This window comes from Grus americana, chromosome 2, assembly GCF_028858705.1.
Source record: "Grus americana isolate bGruAme1 chromosome 2, bGruAme1.mat, whole genome shotgun sequence".
Lineage (NCBI taxonomy): Eukaryota > Metazoa > Chordata > Aves > Gruiformes > Gruidae > Grus > Grus americana.
Genome location: NC_072853.1, coordinates 157,129,878 through 157,153,805, shown reverse-complemented (window position 1 = coordinate 157,153,805; position 23,928 = coordinate 157,129,878). Strand labels below are relative to the sequence as shown.

General features: G+C 37.6%; 1 protein-coding gene across 4 annotated transcripts in view; it reads left to right on the top strand.

The window, feature by feature from the left end:
* WDR37 (WD repeat domain 37) overlaps window positions 1–23,308 on the top strand; it is a 55,658-nt gene extending 32,350 nt beyond the window's left edge. For 3 of the 4 annotated variants that reach the window (XM_054815509.1, XM_054815507.1, XM_054815508.1), the window contains 6 exons: window positions 3,131–3,207; window positions 4,591–4,828; window positions 5,361–5,502; window positions 17,753–17,887; window positions 18,590–18,704; window positions 20,114–23,308. In XM_054815509.1, the coding sequence (XP_054671484.1) occupies window positions 3,131–3,207; window positions 4,591–4,828; window positions 5,361–5,502; window positions 17,753–17,887; window positions 18,590–18,704; window positions 20,114–20,245 (839 nt within the window). In that variant the 3' untranslated portion in view covers window positions 20,246–23,308. Of the gene's footprint in view, window positions 1–3,130; window positions 3,208–4,590; window positions 4,829–5,360; window positions 5,503–5,628; window positions 5,834–17,752; window positions 17,888–18,589; window positions 18,705–20,113 lie in introns of those variants that run through there. The other variant, XM_054815510.1, reaches the window with a different exon arrangement.
* The last annotated feature ends 620 nt before the right edge of the window (window positions 23,309–23,928 follow it).

The window sequence follows — 23,928 nt, the reverse complement described above, 5'->3', positions numbered from 1 at the left end:
GGGGAACGATGAGAGGAGTCCTCCCCCTGAGGATGAAGAAGCGGCAGAAACAACGTGTGATGAACTGACCGTAACCCCCATTCCCCGTCCCCCTGTGCCACTGAGGGGTGGCAGAGGTTGAAGCCAGGAGTGAAGTTGAGCCTGGGAAGATGGGAGGGGTGGGGGCAGGTGTTTTCAGATTTGATTTTATTTCTCATTCCTCTACTCTGTTTTGCCTAGTAATAAATTAGATGAATTTCCTCTCTAAGTTCAGTCTGTTTTGCTTGTGATGATAATTAGTGAGTGATCTCTCCCTGTCCTTGTCTCGAGCCATAAGCTTTTTGTTATACTTTCTCCCCTGTTTAGTGAACGAGGGGAGTGATAGAGTGGCTCTGGTGGGCACCAGGCCCCCAGCCAGGGTCAACCCACCACACCTCAGTTCCTGGAAAAATTACGGAGAGGATTGCGCTGGGTATTGCTCAAAGGCATTTAAAGAATAATGCAATCAGGCACAGTCAACGTGGGTTCACAAAGGGAAAGTCCTGTTTAACTAATTTAATATCCTTCTATGATAAGGTCACCTGCCTAGTGGATGAAGGGAAGGTGGTGGAGGTAGTTTTTTTGGATTTTAGTAAGGCTTTTGATACTGTCCCTCACAGCATCCTTTTGGACAAATTGTCCAGCGGTGGAATGAGCGGGTTCACAGTGGGCTAGTTGGAGAACTGGCTGTGGGGCAGAGTTCAAAGGGTTGTAGGGAATGGGGCTACATCTGTCTGGTGACCGGTCACTGGCAGTGTTCCATAGGGTTCAATTCTGGGGCCATTCATGTTCAATATATTTATCAACGATCTGGATGCAGGAGTTGAACGTACCATTGGCAAGTTTGCTGATGATCCCAATCTGGGATGTACTGTTGACTCTCTTAAGGGACAGGAGGCCTTGCAGAGAGATAGATTGGAGCATTGGACTGTGATTAATGGGATGAAATTTAACAAGTCCAAATGCCAGATTTCTGCAACTGGGACAGAGTAATGCTGGGCACAAGTATAAATTGGGAGAGCAGCCGTGCAGAAAGGGATCTGGGGGTGCTGGTCAGCAGCAGATTCATCATGAGTCAGCAGTGTGCCCTAGCAGCCCAGAGGGCAGTCCACATCCTGGGGTGCATAAAACACAGCATCAGCAGCCAGTGAAAAAAGGGGATTATCCTGCTGTATTCAGCATTGGTGCAGCCTCACCTTGAGTACTGTGTGCAGTGCTGGGCCCCACAGTTTAAGAAGGATCTGAAGGTCCTTGAATGTGTCCAGAGGAGGGCAACAAAGCTGGTGAAAGGGCTGGAAAGAATGTGCTATGAGGAGCAGCTAAGGACTTTGGACTTGTCTAGTTGGAGCAAAGGAGGCTGAGGGGCGACCTCATTGCTCTCTACGGCTTCCTGAGGAGGGGATGTGGAGAGGGAGGTGCTGAGCTCTTCTCCCTGGGATCCAGTGATAGCACACGTGGGAATGGGTCAAAGCTGCACCTAGGGAGGTTCAGATGGGACGTGAGGAAGCATTTCTTTACTGAGAGGGTGGTCAAACACTGGAACAGGCTTCCTAGAGAGGCACTCAGTGCCCCAAGCCTGTTGTGGTTTCAGAGGCATTTGGACAATGCCCTTAACAACATGCTTCAACTTGGTCAGCCCTGAAGTGGTCAGGCAGTTGGACTAGATGATTGTTATAGGTCCCTTCCAACTGAAATAGTCTAGTCTATTCTATCTTAACTGTTCTGAAATATGTTTCCAGAAGTAAAAGAAAAGAACATTGTGATATTGAGCGTGCAGAAAAAGCAGCTCAAAAATATGACTGTTAGTGTAAAGGTTTTTTCAGGACTAAGGATACCATCAGTGCAGCTTCAGGTTTGCAAACTGTCTAATGTGGTTAATACTGTGATTCATATGGTCCAGCAATTAGGGCACTAACTTTGGGATTAGAGAGATCTGGATTCAATTTGCTGCTATTAGGTAAGTCATTGTAAAATGAGGATAATTATTACTGAGGTTAGAAATTAAACCACTGCTTATTTCTGCATCTACAGCGATGACTTTAAAGGAAGGTAGTGAATAGAATGCCTTCTGTCAAGGCTAACAATGACTTAAGTTTGGCTATTTGGATTTTTCTGTTTTCATATGATAACCGTAGTCATTGTTTCGGTACTGTAAACAATGTTGGTATATAAACTAATAAAAACTGAAACAAACCAACTAACCAACCAAATCTATCCATAGCTAATTTTTTGTTCTTCTGTTATTTTTCTGAGAGGTGATTCTGCAAAGTATTTCCCTTCAAAGTTTTCAGTGGACCTGTTCTTCAGTGTCACTTGATTGATTTAGAACTCATTAAAATAAAAAAAAAATCTTCCTCCCTGATCCAGAATACTGACACTAGAAATAATATAAGGTTTAGCTTTCTTCTAGCCTTATTACTTGGTCTATTAGATGAGATGTTTTTCCTGCTGCTTTCATGTACATTGTACGTGCCAGATCTGTGCGTACTCTTTAACAGTTTTACTTCTCAATCTACAACTCTCAACACAGTAGCCCTAGGTGTTACAGCATGTTTGTTCTGTCCATAACAGGGAGAATCTTGAGTTTCTCCTTAGTTAATAATGGATAAGTCTATTTCAAAAACAAATAAAGTCTAAAATCAGATGGTACCTGCTGAGCTGTAAACTGGTGCTAGTTAAGCTGCGTTTAAGGCTGAAACAGAATAGCTTCATGCTTGCTCTCTTGGTTTTCTCACTAAAACCACGCTAAATGTTCAATGGCAGAAATCATTGAATGGAGAGGAACCCCAGTATTTTGAGAAATGGCAAATGAAGGATGACATCTGTTGTATTAATTGCTTTCTTCAAGTGTTACATATTAAAACAGCAGTGATATTCGTGTTCTGATGTGTAGTATTTATGAGTTATATTCTTATAAGTCTTGAAGCCCGGAAGTAATCGTTGACATTGAGACCTTTTTACCAAAAAGGTCATAATAGTATCTCTTCGAAAAAGATGGAACTCAAGACAGCATTGCCAAATGTAGTGCTAAAGCTTGTTTTTATTGTCTGTGGAAATGCTCTTATTTAGTATCTCTCTCTCTCTTTTTCTTCCCCCTCTTCCCCCTGTGCAGCATCTGGAGACCAGACAGCTCACATCTGGAGGTACATAGTACAGTTGCCTACACCTCAGCCAACTGCAGACTGCAATGTAAGCAATCAACTTACTGCAACCAAACTAATTGCACAGCAATTTCATCAGATACAGGTTTTATGATAAGACTGAATGTTAAATGTATACATAATTAAAAAAAATTACATGATTTCAGGATTGCAAAAGGTGAGATTTTAAGGTTTTAGTTTAACAGATACATTTCAGCCTTTCTTTCAAAAAAGACTTGCTTCGTGTTTTCAAAGATCTGTGATGCAGATTAGAATATGCAGCTGCAAGTACATTAATTGACTTTTTGTTCAAGGTAATAAATGTGTACGTAAATGAACTGTCAAGTAAAACTTTTGTAATAATTCAAATCATAAATAATAATGAACAACTTTTCAATTTAGTTAAATTCTTGTAGCTTAACTTACTGAGGCACCTGTATTCGCTATAGTTGCTATGAATTGAAAACTGATGGTAAAGACTTGTATTTTTGGCATTTATTTAATTGTATGTTTAAATTTGATTTCTAATTGACTCTTGCCAGCACTTATCTTGCTATCTGACATTGTTGTCCCCAGGCTTTTATTTAGTCAGTATTTACTGTAGGCTGTCAAATGCTGTATTTGACTTAAAAGCACCTTTACTAAATTGTGAAGACAAACATAGTTTATAGCATGAGCTTCTCAATAAGCTGAGTAGGGGCAAGAGATGGCTGTATAATATGACATAGATTTCTGAAAGGCAGTTGTTTGATTCAGTTTATTTGATTTGACATTTCCATTTTGAAAGAGCAGTACAAATGTTATCTTTTTCACATCCAAATATCATGGAGGAAAAGCGTATTTGTCTTGCATAAGTGAAATAGGGTGCAGAGATCGATGCTTCCTAGTTAGCAAACGAATTTCTTTTGCATCTAGTTTACATCAGCACTGCATGATGACAGTGTATTGACCAGCAGACAGATACTGATGTCATGATTTTGATTCTAATGGATAAAAATACAGTGTCTTCCCAAAAAATTAAAATTATTGTCTTCCCAAAGATTAAAATACTCAGTGTCCTGTTAGATGCTTCCTACTCTTAAAAATTTAAAGGAAAAAAAGTCCCTTGATACATGTGTTGCAGTGAAACTTGAGGGCAATACAGCGAGGGGGATATAAAAGACTTACCAGATAGTAAAGGGGACAGATATTCAGAGCTAAACAGTTCAGAAGAGATTTTAAAATGAAGTAGTTATTAAAACTGCATTTAACTCACTTGTATTGTTCCTTCAACTAAGTTTTTGATGGTGAGCGCCTGAATAGGCTAGACTCTACAGAATTAAGTTACCCACATTCACCTTAAGGGGCTTGGGAAGCATTTGTACTGTAAAATGTAACATCGAGACATTCCTTCCCATTTATTCTAAATCTTTTTTTCTCTTGCATTGTATAGCAAATGTCTGGAGAAGATGAAGTTGAGTTCTCAGATAAAGATGAACCCGATGGAGACGGAGATGGTTCTAGTGACTGTCCCACTGTCAGAGCCCCGTTAACTTCCCTCAAAAGCCATCAAGGAGTGGTGATAGCAGCTGACTGGCTTGTTGGGGGGAAGCAAGCTGTGACAGCGTCATGGGATAGGACAGCAAATCTGTATGATGTAGAGACTTCTGAACTTGTCCATTCTCTTACAGGTATTTGTTCACTCACAGAAAGATAAATTGGTGGTTTATTTTTATATGGGGGATTATTTGTAGATATTGAAACATTGCGAAAAGTTGTTTCTCTGGAGTACGATTTGAGCGTGTACAAGGCTTCAGCTGCCGCTCAGTATTGTATTGGTATCTGAAATTCCAACCTGGTTAATCCTCTGAGCATTAATTTGTGTTCTCTTAAGCTTGTGATATATTATATGAAGGAGTTGTTTTTAAACTGAATGCAGCTAAATTGTAGTTCTTGCAAAATGCTTTTGCTGTCTTCATGGCACATTAAGTAGCAATAACCTATCGCTACTTAATAATCGTGAAGTGAGTAGTGGGGTTTTTTGCTTTTAAATATACTTCTAAACTTTTACAGCAGTGGTAACATTAGAGTTCAGAACAATTATTGTTATTCTTTTACTCTTTGGGGAAAAAAAGAAAAAATCATCAGCATTTCATTCCAAGCATATGTGGAAATGAAAAGTCTTATTTTCATTGCCTTACGTGTTCTCATCTGTGATTGTAGGGCATGACCAAGAACTAACACATTGTTGTACACATCCCACCCAACGTCTTGTGGTGACATCATCACGCGATACAACCTTCCGTCTGTGGGATTTCAGAGATCCTTCTATCCATTCTGTGAATGTCTTTCAGGGCCACACAGAGTAAGTGACAGTTCCTTCACAGGTTTTTACAAGTTCCAAGAGTATAAATGTATTCAGTTGTTAATCTGAACAGAACTGTTCCTGTGCTCTTTTTGAGGTACTAAGTTCATTCCCCTGTTTTATGAGACTGATTTTCACAGAAACCCGTAACTGTCCTCCTTCAAATGTTACACAGCAGTACTTAATTTCCAAAACAGCAGCCAGGGCTCTTGGTGTGGTATTGCTTATATGGTAAGTCTAGGTAAAACTCCTTACAATTAAACGTAATTTAAGGTATGAGGGTTGTTTTTGGCATTGGTTATGCCTGTAGTTTAGGAGTATTGCAGTAATGCAGTTGATCAAGCAGAGCAGATTACCTTTGCTTGTCATGATAGTGCGAAATAAAGGTTACTTCTTTGGAACTAGTGGGGAAAAAAAAAAAAAGGAGGATTAATTTTTACTCTTTAAGCTAAAGCTTCTAATTTGTACACAAAAATAAGCAATTAAGGTAAGGGCACTGATTACCATGTTCTGTCAAAACAGTGGTTTTGGTATAACATTTTTAGTGGCCAATTTAGGCTCTAAGTTTTTATACTGACTACTGTTGAATATGGGCATGAGAATCTATGTTACAGTGTTGACTGACCATTCTGTTAATCAGAGCTTTGATACGTGGAAAATGCAGGAGTAACTTTGAAATACTTTACCCAAGGAAGCAAATATTTTTTTTTTTTGTAAGATTTTGGAATGTTTGAACTTGACTGAGAAACAAATTTCACCTCCCATCTTCAGAATAAAAGATGATTTTTTAAGTTCTAGTTCAAAACAAAAACCACAAATATTCACATTTCTATTTTTTTATTAATTCAGATGTGTGGTTTGCATTATGACTGAGTTTCAGTATCCACTTTCTCATTTTCCCAGCTCTTGGCTAATCTATATATAACGTAAAACTTGTTTAACTCCCCCCCCCCCCCCGCCCCCGGACTCCTCAGCTTGAGAAATTGGTGCACAACAATCATCCCATATAAGTAGCCATCTTCTCCTGACAGAAGAGTAAACTTAATTTTGTGGTCTGCGTTGTAGAATTGTTTCATGCCATCATTTTTGTACTCTTTTTATCACTTTTTCTAGAATGACTTAAAAAGTTGGAGGGTTTTGTGTCCATTGGTGCCGCCATTATTTTTTTTTCTGAGCTAATTAATTGCTTTGTCCCAGGACATTTTTTCAGAGAAAGAAATGTGATTGACATTGGTGTCTTCCCATTATGTATGCTGAGACCAAATGATGTTGATCTGGGGTGGTGGTGCATACTGTAAAAGGCATTAGCTGGTGTTTTGGCCTCTATCACCAAGACCTATAAACCTATCAGGGAGTTTATTTTTCATGAATGGAATAGACCTTGAGCAACCTTTTGGTCACTCTTATTCCAGCTTTTAATTGTCTTCATATTTGTGTTGTCTGTTGTATTGTCTGTCTCCATTTTGTTCTTTGAATATGTGAGGTTTTAGTATTGACATAGGCTTTTTAACCAAATACACTTAACTTTTAAAAGTCTGAAAAGTGACTTTACTGTTTAATGGCTAAGGTTGTTCAGCTCTGTCTTGTTGAAGAGACGTTCTGTTACGGAAGATGTGTATTTCAGTGAGCAATGCAGTCAGAGCGGAGATGAGAGTTCGGTATTTTGCAGTCGAGACATACTTTGAGGGATTTTATTTTTGGTCCATTATTGTACTGCTTATTGGCAAAATATTTTAAAATTACTCTTAAATCAGCACTATAACAATCTTCTTGCATTAAGCAGCATAGAAGAAACTGTTTTGACTGTTGACTGGAAAATACATACACATAAGACATTTTCTGAATGTCTAATTGAATAATTTTCCAAGTTTTTAATATTTTGATAAGCTCTTGGGATCAGGTCTCTAAATTGGATGTTACAGTCATTAACACTGATGAGTTAAAGTCCTCAATCATCAGTTTTAACAGCCTCTTGCTGAGTAGTACCTGATGAATAGCTGCCTAGAGCTCATAAAGCAACCTTTTTTTTTTCTGTGTGTCACCGGATCAACTCCTAATGCGTTAAAGCCATACAATTAGATGTCAAACATCTCAATCATGAGGCCAACACAGAATTTATTCCATTGTAGCCCCCAAAATCTTACTCCATCCCGATATTCCCTCTCACAAGGCATCTAAACCATCCCCGAATCCTAGCAGTGCATGGCTGAGAATTTCAGTTGCGTTCCCTTGCGACCTGTTTGACGCTGCCTGGCACTCTCTCCTCTCTTCAACGCTGTAACCCCTCCCCGGGGTCGAACGCCCCCCGCCCCGGGGCTGAGCGCGGGCAAGGCCGGCGCGACGCTCCCGCTCCCGGCGGGGTGGCGCAGCTTCGCCGCCAGGTGGCACCACCGCCCTGCCGGCCGCCCGCGCCCCCCCGCCGCGGGGACCCGGCCGAGGAGGGGCCGGGGGTGCCCTGGGGTCGAGCCTCAAGTCGGAGGGGACACGGACTGCTGCTGCCTCTTGAGACTTTGGAGCCGGCACGGGAGTCCTGCCGCCAAGAGCAATTTTTAGTTTTGGAAATGCGAGGGAGGGGATTGAGACTTTAAATCTGCTTGGAAATGCAGGTATTTTGTTCCCTGCTATATTACGCTTTGTGTCTGTTTGTGTGCTAAAGACATACGTGGACAGTGTGATTTCAACTTCCTTTTCAGTAGCCTTAACGAGTTAGATGTAATATTTAGTCAAAATAGCACAGTGTCTTGTTAAAAAAAAAAAAAAAGAAACCCAAAACCAAACTAACCAACCAAAAAACCCAAACAGAATGATACTGATACGTTGAGAGATTAAAGTATCCTGTTATATGCAGAGCATGATTTTATAAAATTAATTGACATCTGAAAATGGAAAGCAGTTGCTGTGTATTGCCTTGTACTGTAAAGTGAGGTTCTGTCAAAATAGGTGTATATATACCAGCCATGAGAGTTTATTTCTCTTTTAAGTGGACTAAGAAATCATCTATTATTTTGGTGTTCTGAGCATGTAACAGCTTGCTTTATTAAGAGCAGAATATTTCTTATAGTCTACTACTGTGACAGTCCAAGAAAATAAATTATCCTCCAGGAAGGCCAGAAGGAGTCTGTTGTGATCAGCACATCTGTCTCGAGCTTCTTGCATTGATGCCTGTTTTGAATTAGGAGGTAATTTTAGTAGAATTGCCAACCGTATATTAGGTCATTCCAATGGTAAAGATTTCGGCTTAGTCCTTGATAAATTCTGTAATTACTCATCCTAGTGTTTAGTTAACCTCCCTTTTAAACTCTCTGTGCCTCCCTAGTCTGAGTTTGTCTATCTTCAGTCTCTACTTGCTGGGATTTGATCTCAAAGAGCTTTGTTTTCTATATTACTAGATACTTAGGTGATGATAAAAGTTTCTTATATTTTCTTCTTTACAAATTACCAGTTCTTTTTTTTTTTTCTTTTACAAATTACCTGTTTTGCCTCAAAGTGTGTTTTCCAATATATTTTAACATTTACATGCCTAAAGACCAAGTTCGGTACATCAGTAGTACTTTTGAACTTCAAGCCTGAGTTCGGCTGAGTCTTCAAAGTACATTCAGGTCTTTTTTTGAAGTTGCATCCTCCTAGGGAAGTTTCTAAATCTGTAAACATTACTTGTTTACATTTTTCTTATATATGACTGTTTCAGTTCACTACACGGCTTACTTGCCTGTGCACTGCTTCCATAGTGATAAAAATATCTTGTTACATTTTCTTTTAGGTTTGCCATGCTCCTGGTTCGTCTCACTCTCTACTGATTAAAAAATAATGAAACAGTGTGGAAATAATACTGATTTTTGCTTAAATATAAATCTTTGTTATTGTCTGATTTCATGTGCGCACCAATAGGAATTTATATGACTAGTGCTGTTAAACCAGTCACATCCCTCTGAGATGTTTAACAGAGCCCTGGGAAAAGGTTACATTTATGTTACAATCCGGAGAGATACTTGATGTGTGTTAATTAAATTCACTTCCTGAGTTAAAGCCTCCAAAGATTATATTAGGGACTCAAATTTCAACACCTTTTTCTCAGCAGATACTTCTTTAAAATACATGTTTGATAATGTGTAGCACCAGCTGTTCTCCTATTGAGAAGTTACTGAATTTAAAAATTATTGATTAGAACTCTTCAAATTGAACTAAGGTGGTGCTCTGAAGAGCAAAATGCTTCTGGTATCTGCATGGCAATTTTCATTCCAGCTTCACTTCTGCTTTTATTTGCCAACCCCTGCACAGCCGTGTCTTGTCAGGGCTCTGAAGGCCGTTCTTTTTCCAGCCTGGTGACCTAGCTGAACAACTCTCGCATTGACGTTCTCTTGCATATGTGCTTGATGAGTTCTTCTGTCTCTTGAAGTACTCTGCATGTGCTGAGGTCTATCCTGATGTGTGGAGCCTTCTAAAGTGTTCGTATTGGAAATCTTTACCATTTGTAGCTTAACTCTTAGTCTGTACAGGTCCAGTCAAATACTTTACAGACTTTATACATTTGTTCTGACAATTCAGTAACACTGGAAATAAATGAATACCCTATTGGCAAAGAATGCTTATTAGCTAGTGGATTCATATACATCTTTTAAACCATACGCTGCTTTTGCTATGTATTTGCGGTATGTTGATGCTTATATGCAGCTGAAGAGTTACATGGTAAATATTAAAGTGTTTTGTTTAGTGTTAGTCAAAGGTACACAGCGGTTGGACACATATCTCTTGAAATGCTTGAATGAAAATGTGCAGGACTTCCAAATCTGAACTTGCAAATACCATCCTTCAAAGAGCACCTTTGACTAAATGCTGTGCTAGGAAAGGGAGTCTTTTGTGCCAAACAAAATATTACAAATTGAATGCTGTCAATGGTGGTCAACCAGTTTAAAGCATCTGTTCTTTTCAAGATAGTCCTGTTCTTGCTTCAGCTATTAATGCCATCAGTGATGCTTTGTCTACTGTTTTTCTGTTGTTTCTAATCAAAGAATGCCTTAGGCATTCACCATGTGTAGAGATCTCAATGCAGCTTCTGCAAGAAATGCAGATTTTTTTCTGATGAAACATTCAGTTTTCTGCCCAACCCTTACTGATGAACTAGATGATTCTAATATTACTGTTAGTATTCCTACCTTGTTCTGTCTGCTGTGGTTTTTTAATTTTCTCTTGTATTTCGTTGAAAAAGGCCCCAAACTTGCCTTTCAAACACTGTCCTGATCCTGCATTTGCGTCTTTAGATGAAGATTATACGCTGGACTTTAAGATCTAGGGTTAACTTTTTAAAATTTATTTTGTGTTTCTAAACATATACATATAAACCCCTTTTGGTTTATATTTATTACATACACGTAACGGAGCATGTTAAGGTTTCAACAGTTTTCTTGGAGTTATTAGCAGCCTTATTAGCTGATACCTGAAGCACCCAGCTTTGAATTTGTCTAACTTCCCATGTTGTTAGCTTCTTTGTGAATCTGTTTCAGGATAGACTGGGGCCAGCATGTTTTACAATGCCTTCAGCTCATCCAAATTACCTGTCTTTGCTCTCTTGCACAGCTTCAATATCCCATTTTCTATTCTAACCTTCCCCTGACCAAACTGATATAAAAATGTTAATTGCAATTGTAAGGTTGTTAAGGCAACTTTAAGTTGTTAATTCTTGTCCTAATGAGGACCAAGAAAAACAAATGCTGTGATGTTTTCTACTTTCTGGCAAGCATTCTTTTATTTTTGTTTATATACTGGCAAGCATTCTTTTGTTTATATACCTATAATATATATGTATCTGCGTATGTAAACTTGAAGAATATGCATTTATCTGTTTTTTCTTTATAGATCTGGGCATACCATTTTCTGTAAGGTTTATTGCAGTGACAATGAATAAAAAGCTAACAGTTGAAGCTGTTACTGGCTATTAAGCTTCACAAGTAGGTTGTCTTATGGCCCTCTTTGTACCAGTTTTGGCAAATATTTGTTTGCCATTTGATAGAATCTTAAATTGGTTCATGGTGGTAAAGTTGTAAGGAGTTTATTATTCTTTGGATGTTTCTGATGGGTGTTTTATTTTTTTCTCAGTAGATGCATGCATCTCTTATTTTCACGTACCGAGAATAATTCCAAAGAAAACAGCAAAAATTAAGATTTTATTAGGCTATTGCTACCATGTGCGCATAAATGTACCATGACTGGGTTTGTAAGACACAATAACTAGTATTCAACTTCAAACGTTTACAAGGAAAAGCTATCATCACATTAGGAGGGAAGAGGCATTAAAATGGGATGGTATGGAATTGATATTAGAGAGATTCTATAACTAATACAGATTTTTTTTTTAAAGTGAAGACAGAATTTCTTTGTTTTGAATTTTTTTTTGCCATATTAAGGGAATAATCAAAACTCCCTGAACTTTAATTCCTGGTTCCTGTAAAAGGAAAGAACATAGATATTATAATGAAAATCAGTTGTAAGGAGGCCTTTCTATAGGAAATACTCCTTGGAGTTCCAAGTAACTCATCTTACTAAGTTCTCTACTATATAACCAATACTGTGCACTTCAAAATGCAGAGAGGAATGCTGCAACCACTCTTCTGAAATTCTGGAAAGTGAGTCATTCTATAAGTGTTAGGGAATATTTGGATTGTATGGAGTATTTGAATAGTTTGGTGAGTAAAGACAGCATTGTCATGGGTTTGTTGAAGTGCCAAAAAAGTGATTTGAAAGATAATATTCTTTGATAGTTTTGTTTCCTTTATGTTCTTGAACCTTTTCTGTTGTTATTGGCCAACTTCCTCATGGTAAAAATTACTTCCTAATTAATAAAGAGATATATAAAAAAAAAGAATAAAGTACTCCTTAAGCTGTAAGAGTAAGTGCTTAAAATGTAAAAGCCTTGTAGCTAAAGAAAAAAGATCTTTTAGGTGTTTTATTTTGGGGAGTGGGGTATGTAACATACACAGTTTAGCTGTATTCAGTGTTGGCCATTAGGGTTTTGTCAGTCACTTTAAAGAAGATGTAGGCAATAAATCTGTATCCAGTTGCTTATGAGTGTTTTAAGCTTCGCAACAGTAGATGGAGAGAATCTTAATTCTGTTATTGAATGCATGCACTAAAAAGTGTGATGATTTTTTTTCAAATGACCCACAAAAGAGTATAGCCAAAGGCCTTTTCTTTGTGTCCTGTTGAGCAGAGCATAATGCTTTGTAGTGTGTTGTGGTTCTGAAGCTTACATAACATACACAGCAATACTGCGGGATAAATGGACCTTTTTTATCCCATCATAAATGTAATGGAATTGATTTTAAAGATATCTGCACCTTAACTAATTTACTAACTTGCCATTGAGTAATTCTCATAAAAGCTAGTGATTGTTTTCAATCCTGTATAATTTTATTATTTTAAGACAGATAGTGAGAAAAGGAGATACTGGCAATTTTCTCTAAATGTCATGAAACACATATATCTGGAATACACATTGTTGATTTAAATGCTAAAACCATGACTTTTCAGTGCTAACAGTTATCTCTGAATTCTCCCTCTCTCCATTTTGTGTTAATTCCTTCATGGTTTGTTCTTACTGTTTCTCAAGTTGGCAGAAAAAGTTCTGCTATTTGGAGGTAAATCCACAAACAGACTCAGTGCGTTCAGGTTTTAGAATGTGTTAAAGGCACTTGATTCCAGGAAGAGCTACACATACAATTCACAATCAGACGTGGAGGTATTGGTGTGCTCCTTACCTGGTACTCCCATGGCCAGAGCTGTCGCCCTTTAAAATGGGCAAACTGTTCTCCATATCTTGAGGTTTTAAACCCAGATCCTGGCTTCCCTGCAGGCTGCTCTGTGTGAGGATATGCTTTGTTCCCCTAAAAGAAAGGAAACTCTTCTGCAGGAAATGCTGTCCCAAATACAGCCTCCTTTATGTTTTGTTCCTGAATTTTACTACTTAAATTGTGAGAGACATATTTGAGCACTTAAATTTTGCTGTCTAAGTACAATTTGGTGTACATTGAATAAATATATATGAAAGATTTGTTTTAGTCCATTTTCTGCAGAACTTCATCCCATGCGGAGATTAATGTTTACGAGTAGATGCCTCTTCACAGGCACAAAAACGCTGTCTCCAAGCATTCAATGGTAAATCCCAGTATAGATTGCAAACCAAAATGGAAAGAGCAGTGTTAACTTTTTTTTGGGTGCATTGCCAATAAGGGTTCTGTATCAGCATTTCATGGTCCAACATTTTCAACATTTTCTTTTCCTCCCCTGTGCGTGAAATTTCAGCAGATTGTTATGCAAAACAGTTTTGTGTCTCAGTGTGACTGGGGAGACAGCTGTTCAGCCTAATGAGGAGTGCTAGCACTACAGTATTTCTGTTGATTGAGACCCACGGAGGGAGCAGGATGTTTGAGGCCAGGCAGTGGTGTGTGGTGAGGAAGTGCCACGCTGTCAGCTGGAAGTACACGCTCGGCTGCTCCCTACGACAAGATAAATGAGTTTTGCTGGGGTTTGGCGGAGGCTGAAGCTTTTCTGGAGAATAGTTGTAGCACACCAAACTCCCTGTGGGACCCGCGATTTGAAGTGTCATAAGACTGCTTCCTCTTCGCCAGTTTGTTTTTTAATGTCCTACAATACCTGTCATCTTTTTGAGTTATTAAAAACCTAATGTCTTCTAGCATTCCATTAACACGGGGTCTGATGATCTTTTGTTGACACTTTTTATTAATTTAGCCAAGGGGATGTTAACTACAGTTTTAGCTGAGTTAGAGCAGACTGAAGAATAGTATCAACAGAAAGTAAAAATATCCATATGAAATTACAGGAAAAAGTCTTTTAATTTTTGTGATATGGGTGGGGTTAGGGAGGCAATACACTTGAAAGCTTATTTGTGTATTGGCTGCTCTGCCAGCTTCTTTCTTCCCACACAGACTTTGCTTCCCTTTCTTCTCACCTTCCCCCTTTAGTTGGGCTGAAATCCTGTTTTAGTTTGGAAGTAGGAAGTGGTGGCCTTTCTTGTTACTATTATTTTGTCTTTATAAAAAAACTCCCAAAAAAGAGATGAGATGCATCTGTCTCACCTTAAGAGATGCCCCAGTTTGGATAGCAGAGGAGACAAAGCATGGTCTGTAGTACATGAGAAGACCTAAGGGCACAGCACTTACTCATGTTTTTGTAAGTCAGTAGTGTTGTACATGTTCTTGAATTTAAATGTATGTGTTTTTTTTAAATATTAACTCAATATGTTCCATTTTTACAAAAAAAAACAAAACACAACAACAACCCCCAGAAAATCCAGAACAAACCCAAAAGACCCACCTGGTCTTTACTCAGATAACAATCAAGTGCTGATAACCCTCCCCAGAGTTGTCAAATTTGAGTGATACGATACAGCTTTTGGCATTTCTAAAGTTGGTTTTAAGTTACTTCTAGTCTTGCAATCTCATTTTGAAAATGAGGTGCCTTTTGAGAGTTGAATTGAGTGTATCTATAGGTTCCCCTAAAAGAGTAATATTTCTTTTTTTTTTTTTAAAGCATAATACCTAGGACTGTTGTGCAGTACATCCATATACTTTTTGCTTTGAAACTGTGACCACAATTCTTGATCATAAACAGTGGGTTCAGTTAAAAGTGCTTTTATAGGTAACCTCTGAATTCAAAGCTTCTTATGAAAAAGCTTATTTTCTTGTAGTCACGTGTGCTTGCAAACAGTGCATATCGCAGCCTGCAGTGCCTTACAAGGATGAGCTCTTGGTGGGGGATAGCCAGAGGACTAAGACTACTAAACACCTTTAAAGATGTCACTGAAAACGGCCCGGCAGCCTTCCCTGTGCCTTTGTATCACTTGCCCAGTTGCCAGAGACAGCTACAGCAGAACCTCATTGCATTTTTTAGTTTACAACCTTTTTCTCACTGTACCCAGTAATATCTGAATGAATAGTTAAACTGAAAGCAGTACAGAAAAGGATTTTGTTTTCTTTTGAGAATTTTTTGTTTTTACGGGAGCAGTAAGGGTCGAGCTAACCTAGAGTTGGCATTCTGTTTGCGTGGAGATAGTTTTGAAAGTTTTCATTTGAAAGATGGTAAATCTAAGAATGAGAGAACTTTATGTGGTCAAAGAAACTTAACTATGTCTGACAGTGATAAGTGATAAAAGAGAACCAATATGAGATCAAAGGAGCTGGAAAGCTGTTTAAAGTTGTGAAAAAAAGCATCCAAAAATGGAGGGTTATTTTAAGACAGTTCCACAACACTTTCCAGCTGTAATTGGAGTAAAATGTATGATGGGAAAACAGATCAGATTTGTGTGTTGGCAGCAGAATACTAAAACGTTGTATATTCACACACCTGGAGCTTTTCTGTGACTTGAATTCTTTATACTGTTGTGTACAAGGAAGTCTCCCAATGTGTCTGCAAAGTGTGGAGATTTAATAGTGAATTTTAAATTTACAAACATTGTTTCAAATGTGTTACAGCAATATGGAGTTCAGTGAAAGTCTGAACCATTTTACTCAGGTATTTTGCAGCTTGTATAAAGAACTAGTGAGGAGAGAAATGCAGATGTTGGTAAGTTGGATGGAGGTCAGGCAGGTGGAAGGCAAGTTCTGTGCTAAGAGCATACCAACCCTATTCTGCAGTAATTTGACTATGTGAATGAGTTTTCTTCCCAAATGTGAAGGTTTCTGATGAAAGAGACTCATTGGTTGTGGCCTTCGTGTATGTTTTAACTTGTTGATTTTTGGTTCATAAAGTCCAGAAGATTAGGCAAAGACGACCTCTTGGTTCTTATTCTAATCATCTCCCTGGTAGCTTAGCTGCACTCTAATAATGCATTAGGAAACTTGGTATCATGAATAAAGTGGGCCTTCATCCTAATTAAAACTTAATTTGGTGTCAATTTAAATTAAGAGGTTTGCATAAACTGGTCCATTGTGACCTGGCTAGTGCTAATCTCAATCAGCAGCTTGGATAGGACATGAATTCAAATTTCTGCAGAACAACCAAAGTGACAGTAACAACTGACAGCTTAAATTAAAATTACTAAATTCTAAGAAATTGATGTGCATGACCTAAGTTACAAGATAGGTCATTAAATCAAATCTGTAGAAACAGAGTTAAGAAGCCTTCCCTAATGATTTTAGGGAGAGACAAAAATGCTTTGTTAGTACATTATGTGGGCAGAAAATAACTGGTTTTGAGTTGGAAATTCATGCAGTACTAAAATGAAAGTAGTAGTACAAAAACTTTAATTGGTTAATATGAAATAGTAGGTAAAAGATTTAAAAAAAATCAGCTTATCACCATGAGAACTATTTATTTGAGCTCAGCAGTATACTGTTCTCTGAAAGTATGAAATACAAAGATAGTAAAATTCTAAAATAAAATTCTTTATATAGTATTTTCTGAAAGTAATATGTTACACTTCCAATTGCTAGAAATATTCTTGGGAGTCTTTCCCTGGCTGCCCTTGTGGTAACAGGAAAAATTTAAAGAACTGTCTGGTCATGCTGCTTACTACTACTACTTGCCATTTTTTTTATCTGACTCTCAGATGTTAGCTACTTGTAAAACAGGAATAGAAATGACAATTAGAAGTAATTAGATTGCTGTAGCTATTGCTGGTGGAGTTATACTGGAAGCTGTATGTATTACAGCATGTTTAGGTGTGCGTACAAAATAGCTTTAGCTACATCTCAGACAGGTATTTTGGATCTTCTTTGTGCCTGAGCTGTGAATGACAAATGCCTGAGGTAGTTCTACAGAAGCCTTTGGATGGCAAGTGAAAGAACTTGATCACTGGTGTCAAAACACTTGGGAGGAAGAATTGTGCTGTATGCTACTAATTTTTGGTTGTCTGATAAACCTACTGGACATCAATGCAGAATTTCAAAAGTGAGTTGAGGTTTCAAGACTGGACATGTTTAGCCAATATTAGGATCAGTGGAATATGAGAGATACCACCAGAGTGACTCCACTGTTGGGCTTCTTTTTGTAGCACTTGAACTAGTCAAGCCCTGTATGCCTTTAGTGACACAGCTTCTGTAAGAATATTTTTTTAATTTTATTCTAAAATACCCACTTGGAGTTTTAATATTTCAAGCTACTTTGGTTTAAAAAAAAAAAAGAGCCAAGTTAAATATTTTAAAGGAAACACAGGAGCAGAAAATAGAACTTTAAATCAGATGCTAGTTTAATAAAGAACTTTAGAGCTTGATGTCTGTCTTTTTACTCTTGATTATAGCACTGTGACATCTGCAGTTTTTACTGTGGGGGACAATGTTGTTTCTGGTAGTGATGACCGTACTGTAAAAGTTTGGGACTTGAAAAACATGAGGTCTCCTATTGCAACGATCCGTACAGATTCTGCAGTCAACAGGTAAGCAAAACTGTGAGTTAATATTTTTCTTGATTCATGTTTTCTTAATTAATTTCTTTCATGTGTGGGAATGGGTCAAAGCTGCGCCGGGGGGGGGGTTTAGACTGGACATGAGGAAGCATTTCTTTACTGAGAGAGTGGTCAAACACTGGAACAGGCTTCCTAGAGAGGTGGTTGATGTCCCAAGCCTGTTGTGGTTTCAGAGGCGTTTGGACAATGCCCTTAACAACATGCTTTAGCTTGGACAGCCCTGAAGTGGTCAGGCAGTTGGACTAGATGGTTGTTGTAGGTCTCTTCCTACTAAAACAGTCTATTAATTCACTGAATATACATTTAATTTTAGTCACTAAAATTAAACTTGAGATTTATGAGATTTTGAAAAAGGTCCATAGTGGTTTTCTAAAATGCAGGTGTAGTTAACATTAATTTTCAGTAAATACATCGTATTGCTTCTCTGGTTGTTGGTGGTGTGGGTGGTTTTTTTTGTTTTTTTTATATGGGATGCAGATCTTAAGGCTGTTTGAGCATCTAGTACAATAGAAAACACCTTAATGGTTTAATACCTTTTTCTTTTTTCACTTGCGAATTCTAATCAGGAAAAATTCAGCTGTATCACTTCTTGTGAGCTTAAATTTGTATTGTCAAATTCTGTTTGCCAGGCTCACTGTTTTGTATATAACCTACTTTGTCTCTTCTGTGCAGGATTAATGTATGTGTTGGCCAAAGAATCATCGCCCTTCCACATGACAACCGACAGGTTAGATTATTTGACATGTCAGGAGTGCGATTAGCACGCCTCCCTCGCAGTAATAGACAGGTAACTGTATAGTTATAGCCTTAAAGTATATCTGTTCTTCTTTCATACAAGGTTAAAACTAGGATTTGATCTCTCTAGCTTAAAAGCTGAACAAATGCGGAAAGACACTTGTCTATACAAATATGCTGTTGTTGGTTATTGAAAATGACTAACATGAAAATAAGTAACATGTTTTGAATTTTTTTAATTGGAATTGGAAATGATGTTTCAACTGGATTTCATCATAATTTTTCTCCGTACTAAAGTGAAACTAATGTCTGCCTTCTCTATGAAATGGAAAAAAATGTGTAAGAGCGTTTCAAATGTGTTTTAACTTCTTGATGTGAATTGTATCAGAAAAGTGACTCACTATGAGGTTAAGTGGCTTTTTGTTGTGGGTTTTTTTTTTTTCCAATTACACAGTGCTTAATTTGTTATATAAGAAACATAAGAGGGGAATTAGTTTTGTGAGCTTACTTTGTATGATTTGGAGAACAATTTTATTTTTTTCCTTCCGTGCTTATGCACATAAATTTTTGATATTTGGTACCATGTACTAAACCATCCTTGCTGCAGCCATCAAATGTTGTGCATTTGTGGTGCTGTTTGGCATGGCAAGCATCACTAATGGAGCAAATTAGACTAAGTGAAATTAATTGGATTATGCCACTTCAGCAGGCCTTTTTGGGTGGATTCAGCAGCTCTTAGTAGAATTTAGGAAGGGATTTTAAGACTTATTTATTCATTTTTAGTCTTTTTTTAGTTTAGAGGGTTTTTTGGTCTATTGTTTAGTCTTGATTTTTCTTTTTTCTTTTTTTTTTTTTCCTCCCTCCTTAATATTTCCATTCAGGCTGACACTACTGAAATCACAGCTTTTTCTTTTGTTGTTGTTGTAAATGTTAGTCAGAATCCTCCTTGGGGCATTTTTGTTACTATTGGACTTGAACCATAGATAAGGCATTGCTTTTCCTCAGTATGACATTCCTTCTGCGGTAGTATTATCCTTTCTGCATTATGAACATGATGGACGCTTAATCTTGCAGCTTTGTAACAAAGTAGTTGTCAGCAAGTAGTTCCGTATTTTAAGATTGCTTTTATAAATAAAAATGTTAAAATCAAAATTTGATTTGCTTTTGTAAATAAAATGTAATTAGATAGCAAACATACCTTGGAAAAATCAAAAGTTTTGATGCACCTCTTTATATGCTTCTGTCATTATGGACCCGGTGCTGGTATTAAGGAGTCTCATCGTTAGAAAGATTTTTACCTTGGAGGTGAAAGTAACAATGGCCTTCAGGATTCTCAAGTACCATTTGTAAAAACTGGCGTGAGCATTGGCAAGTTTGCACTTTGAGTTGCACTAACTTGTTGACATAAATGCTTTCAAAATATATCCTAAGTAATAACTGCTATCTCCTGAACTGTTGCAGGGCCACAGAAGAATGGTATGCTGCTCAGCGTGGAGCGAGGACCATCCGATATGTAACCTCTTCACGTGTGGATTTGATCGTCAGGCTATTGGCTGGAACATCAACATCCCTGCTTTGTTACAAGAAAAATGAAATGCTGGAAGAATTTTTGCAGATTATGTTGCCATAGACTTCTACACTTTCGCAGACTTTTCTGAGTACTGGTCTGCTATCGCTGTAAAAGCTCTTCCTGAAGTGGAGACTTTAGCAAATATTGTTCTTGTTACCACATTGTGCACAGTTTGCATGAATTGTACAGAAAATGTGATTTTTTTAAAATTAGTTTGTCTTGTGTATGAACTTTTATATTTTGGCATCCACTGGTCAATATGTTCACTGTTGCATAGAGCACATAAATGTTTATAAGTTATTTAGCATTTAATAGATACACAGTAGGGCATTACATTTGTGACATAAATGTGAAACTTATGTAATTAATGTAGAGAGTGTATAGCGGTCTGTTACGTTTTTCCATGACTCTGCATATCTGCCTTGTCTTTAAAAAGAATCTGCAGGGCTAAAACTTTGAAATGAAGTGTGAATTTCACTAGTTATATGATTGTAAACATTTTCCTGTTTGCATCTGATTTGGAATACTTTTTTTAGTGCTGCAGTATAGTGCAACTTCAACTCCATTTTTATTCCAGTTATTGGAGAAATAATAGATTTGAGAAGGAAAATGCAAGCAACTTGTAGTGAGTATAGACTGCCAGGTTTATTTGAAACGCTTTTTGTACTTTTTCTTTTGAAAAAGAAAAATATTCATTCTGCCCTTCTTATACAAAGTGATTCTAAAATCTCATGGCATTTCATACAAGTAAAAATCCAGAATATTATGATTCTAATCACTGAAATCTAGTCAAGCAAATTTTGAAGCACTTTAGTTTATAGCTATTGTTATAAACCATTTATGAAAGTTTGACTTTACCAGTGAATGTGAGCTGCCCTTTTTAAGAAGGATTGCTTCTTTTTGGTGATCTGCCCAGAAAGGAAATAGATTTTTGGGGGGTTGTTGGTTGTTAGTTGGTCTTTTCTTTTTTTTTTTTTTTTTTTATATACCTACAAGTGAGCATACTTTTAATTGTGTTCACTTCCCATATTTTTATTTTGAGCCAGCAATACAAAGTAAATGAGTACTACCTCAAAAATGAATGTTGGTCAAGATGCATTGAATCTCTCTGTAGCCTAGAAAAAAGCACTTTTGGTCTCTGGCTGAAGTACTATCTCTGACATGAGAGGAAAGACAATCATACTAAATGTGATCCTTAAGATAATTAACACTTAAAGCTAATGGAGCAATACGATAAGTAAACATCATCTGTCACCTTTCTGTTCTCAGCCGCGGCAAGGGCTGCCACAGTCGCTAGTCTCTTCCAGAGGGGGTCACTAACATAGGTCTCCCTTCTTTCTCCCAGATGATCTTGCTCTGGTTTTGCTCCTCACTGTGCTTTGCCCTTTTTGCCCTGGCAGTGGGGTGTTATACCACAGCTGCTGATAATATAAGTAAATGCAAGTGGCAGCTGACATCTTGGAAAGAACAAAAAGGCTGCTTCAGGCAGAGCACTTCTTTTTAGCTAAAGGGAGATACTGCCCCTAACCATCTGACATATCAGAATAAGATGAAGGGTGAGGGTAAGCCAAGGGTGTGCTCTTACAATGGGAATCAGGGACTTTGTGGTGGGTTAGCATAAGATAAGTGTTAGGAACTTTTTATCACATGCTTATGTGAAGCTATAGCTGTGCTAGTGTCTTCTACAGTACTGTTTATAATGACGTCAAGGCAGGTGTGTGACTGATTCTCCTGTTAACTACCATATAATGGCATCGGAGTGCAATGGGATGGGCCAGTGAATGCATCATTGAGTAATTGTAGGGAAACTGGGGTCCTAGAAACGGTTTTTGGAGCATAACATTGAGGAAGCTCAAGGTATTTAATAGAGAATTAATGTAGTATCTTTATAGTACAGGTCATTGTAACAGCTTGATACCTTGGGGTTTTTTCCCTGGTTTTCTTTTTTTCTTTTTTCTTTTTTTTTTTTTAGATACAAGATATATACAGAATTGTACTGAAGTAATCTTAAAATACCAAAAGTAGTTGGAGACAGTAGCTGCAGAGTTTTAAGTATCCTGATAACAAGGGTTAAAGGATGGTGTCAAAGCTTATTCTTTTTTTTTTTCCTGGGTTTTTAACTCTCAGATGAAGCCATTTGATGTTGGGTTGCAGGTTTTATTCTTTAAAAGTATTTTTTTTCTTAATTTAGTTGGCAAGGGAGAGAACTTGACACAGATTGATGCTGCTTAAAATAAAAAAAAAAAAAAATGTGTCTGCAGAATGGCCTGCATGTAGTATCTTGAGCAATGACTATCCTTTTATTACCTGAGGTGGGAGAGAGGGTCACTGATTTTGGTCCTGCTAAACTAAATTGTCTGTTTAAGCTTCTCTAATACATATGTAGTAGAGGATCTCTAGACTCTGTGCAGTTCAATCATCATTGCTGCAAACTTTTTATATCACCAGAGGGGCCATCCTCTGGCACCAGGAATGGGATGATTGCACACTTTCACTTTGGGGAAAAAAAAAAAGTCAACCAAATGAGGTGCTAGAGCCATGTTCTTATGAGCAGGCTAATAGTTAATCAGCTAAACTTAATTATCACTTAGCTTAATTTTATATACTGTAGTGAAGGTTAGGCCATGGCTGCCATCCCCCTTGAAGCAAATCACACATGAGCAGTGCTAGTGAATAATACTGCAGTGACTGAATATGTGGAAAACATTCCATGGCTTCGAATGTTCTGAAGAGTGTTTGTCAGCCCGGAACAATGTCCAGCATTTCATAAAATGGAGGAGAGTTGCAGTTACAGTTTCAGTATTGTGCAGAATTTCACAGAGAACTCGTCACTGGGCAAAATCAAGCTTTTATGTCTTTCTCTCAAGCAATGCACATCAGTTTTCACAAAGTTTGTGTATACTTTACAATCAGCAAGATCTGGAATAAACCATCTTATTTGTTGCCTGAATCTGTGAAAACCACCTTTTTGGAAAAAGAATTTATAAGTTATGTGGAACCACTTTTTATTATTCTGCTAATTTGTTTTTAGATGTAAAATGTTTTTCTTCATTATGATTCAAAACATTAAAACATTGAACAATTTTTTTCTTTTGCAAGTTGCTGTTCTTCTACATTGCATTAAAGTTGCTATTAATCTTAGTATTTGACTTTGTTAGTAATTAAAGGATCTTCCTACCCACTTTACACTCTTTTCTACCCAAAAAATTCATTTTTTGGGGTAGAAAACTGCCAAAGGCAGTGCTGGGCAGAGTTCTTCTGGAAGAAAACCAAGTCTGCCCCTGGAAGTAGGATTTCTGTAGTGCAATCAGTCACACTGCCAGTAAAGTGTATAGACTGAAAAGGTGCTCAGACCTGCATTTATACTGTCCTCTCCAGTTTTGCATGAAAAATTCTGTAATTACATTTTGTTATGCAGATTATGCAAAAGTTTCCATGTGACTTTTCACAATGCTGTATGAATTGGTATTTTAAATGAAGCCTAAACCAGCTTTCATAGGTTTAGAATACAGTGAATGTACTGCAGAAGTTCCCTGGTGAGGGGAACTCCACCATCAGTTTATCTGTAGGTTAAAATAAAGGTGGTTTGCTTGTTGCACCTGTATTCAAACCAAAGTTTTGCAATGTTGATATCAATCCCTAAAAGCTCGGTGTTGTCTTAAGCCATGCCATTGGGTTTCAGATGCCCAGGCAGTGCCTGAGTGCA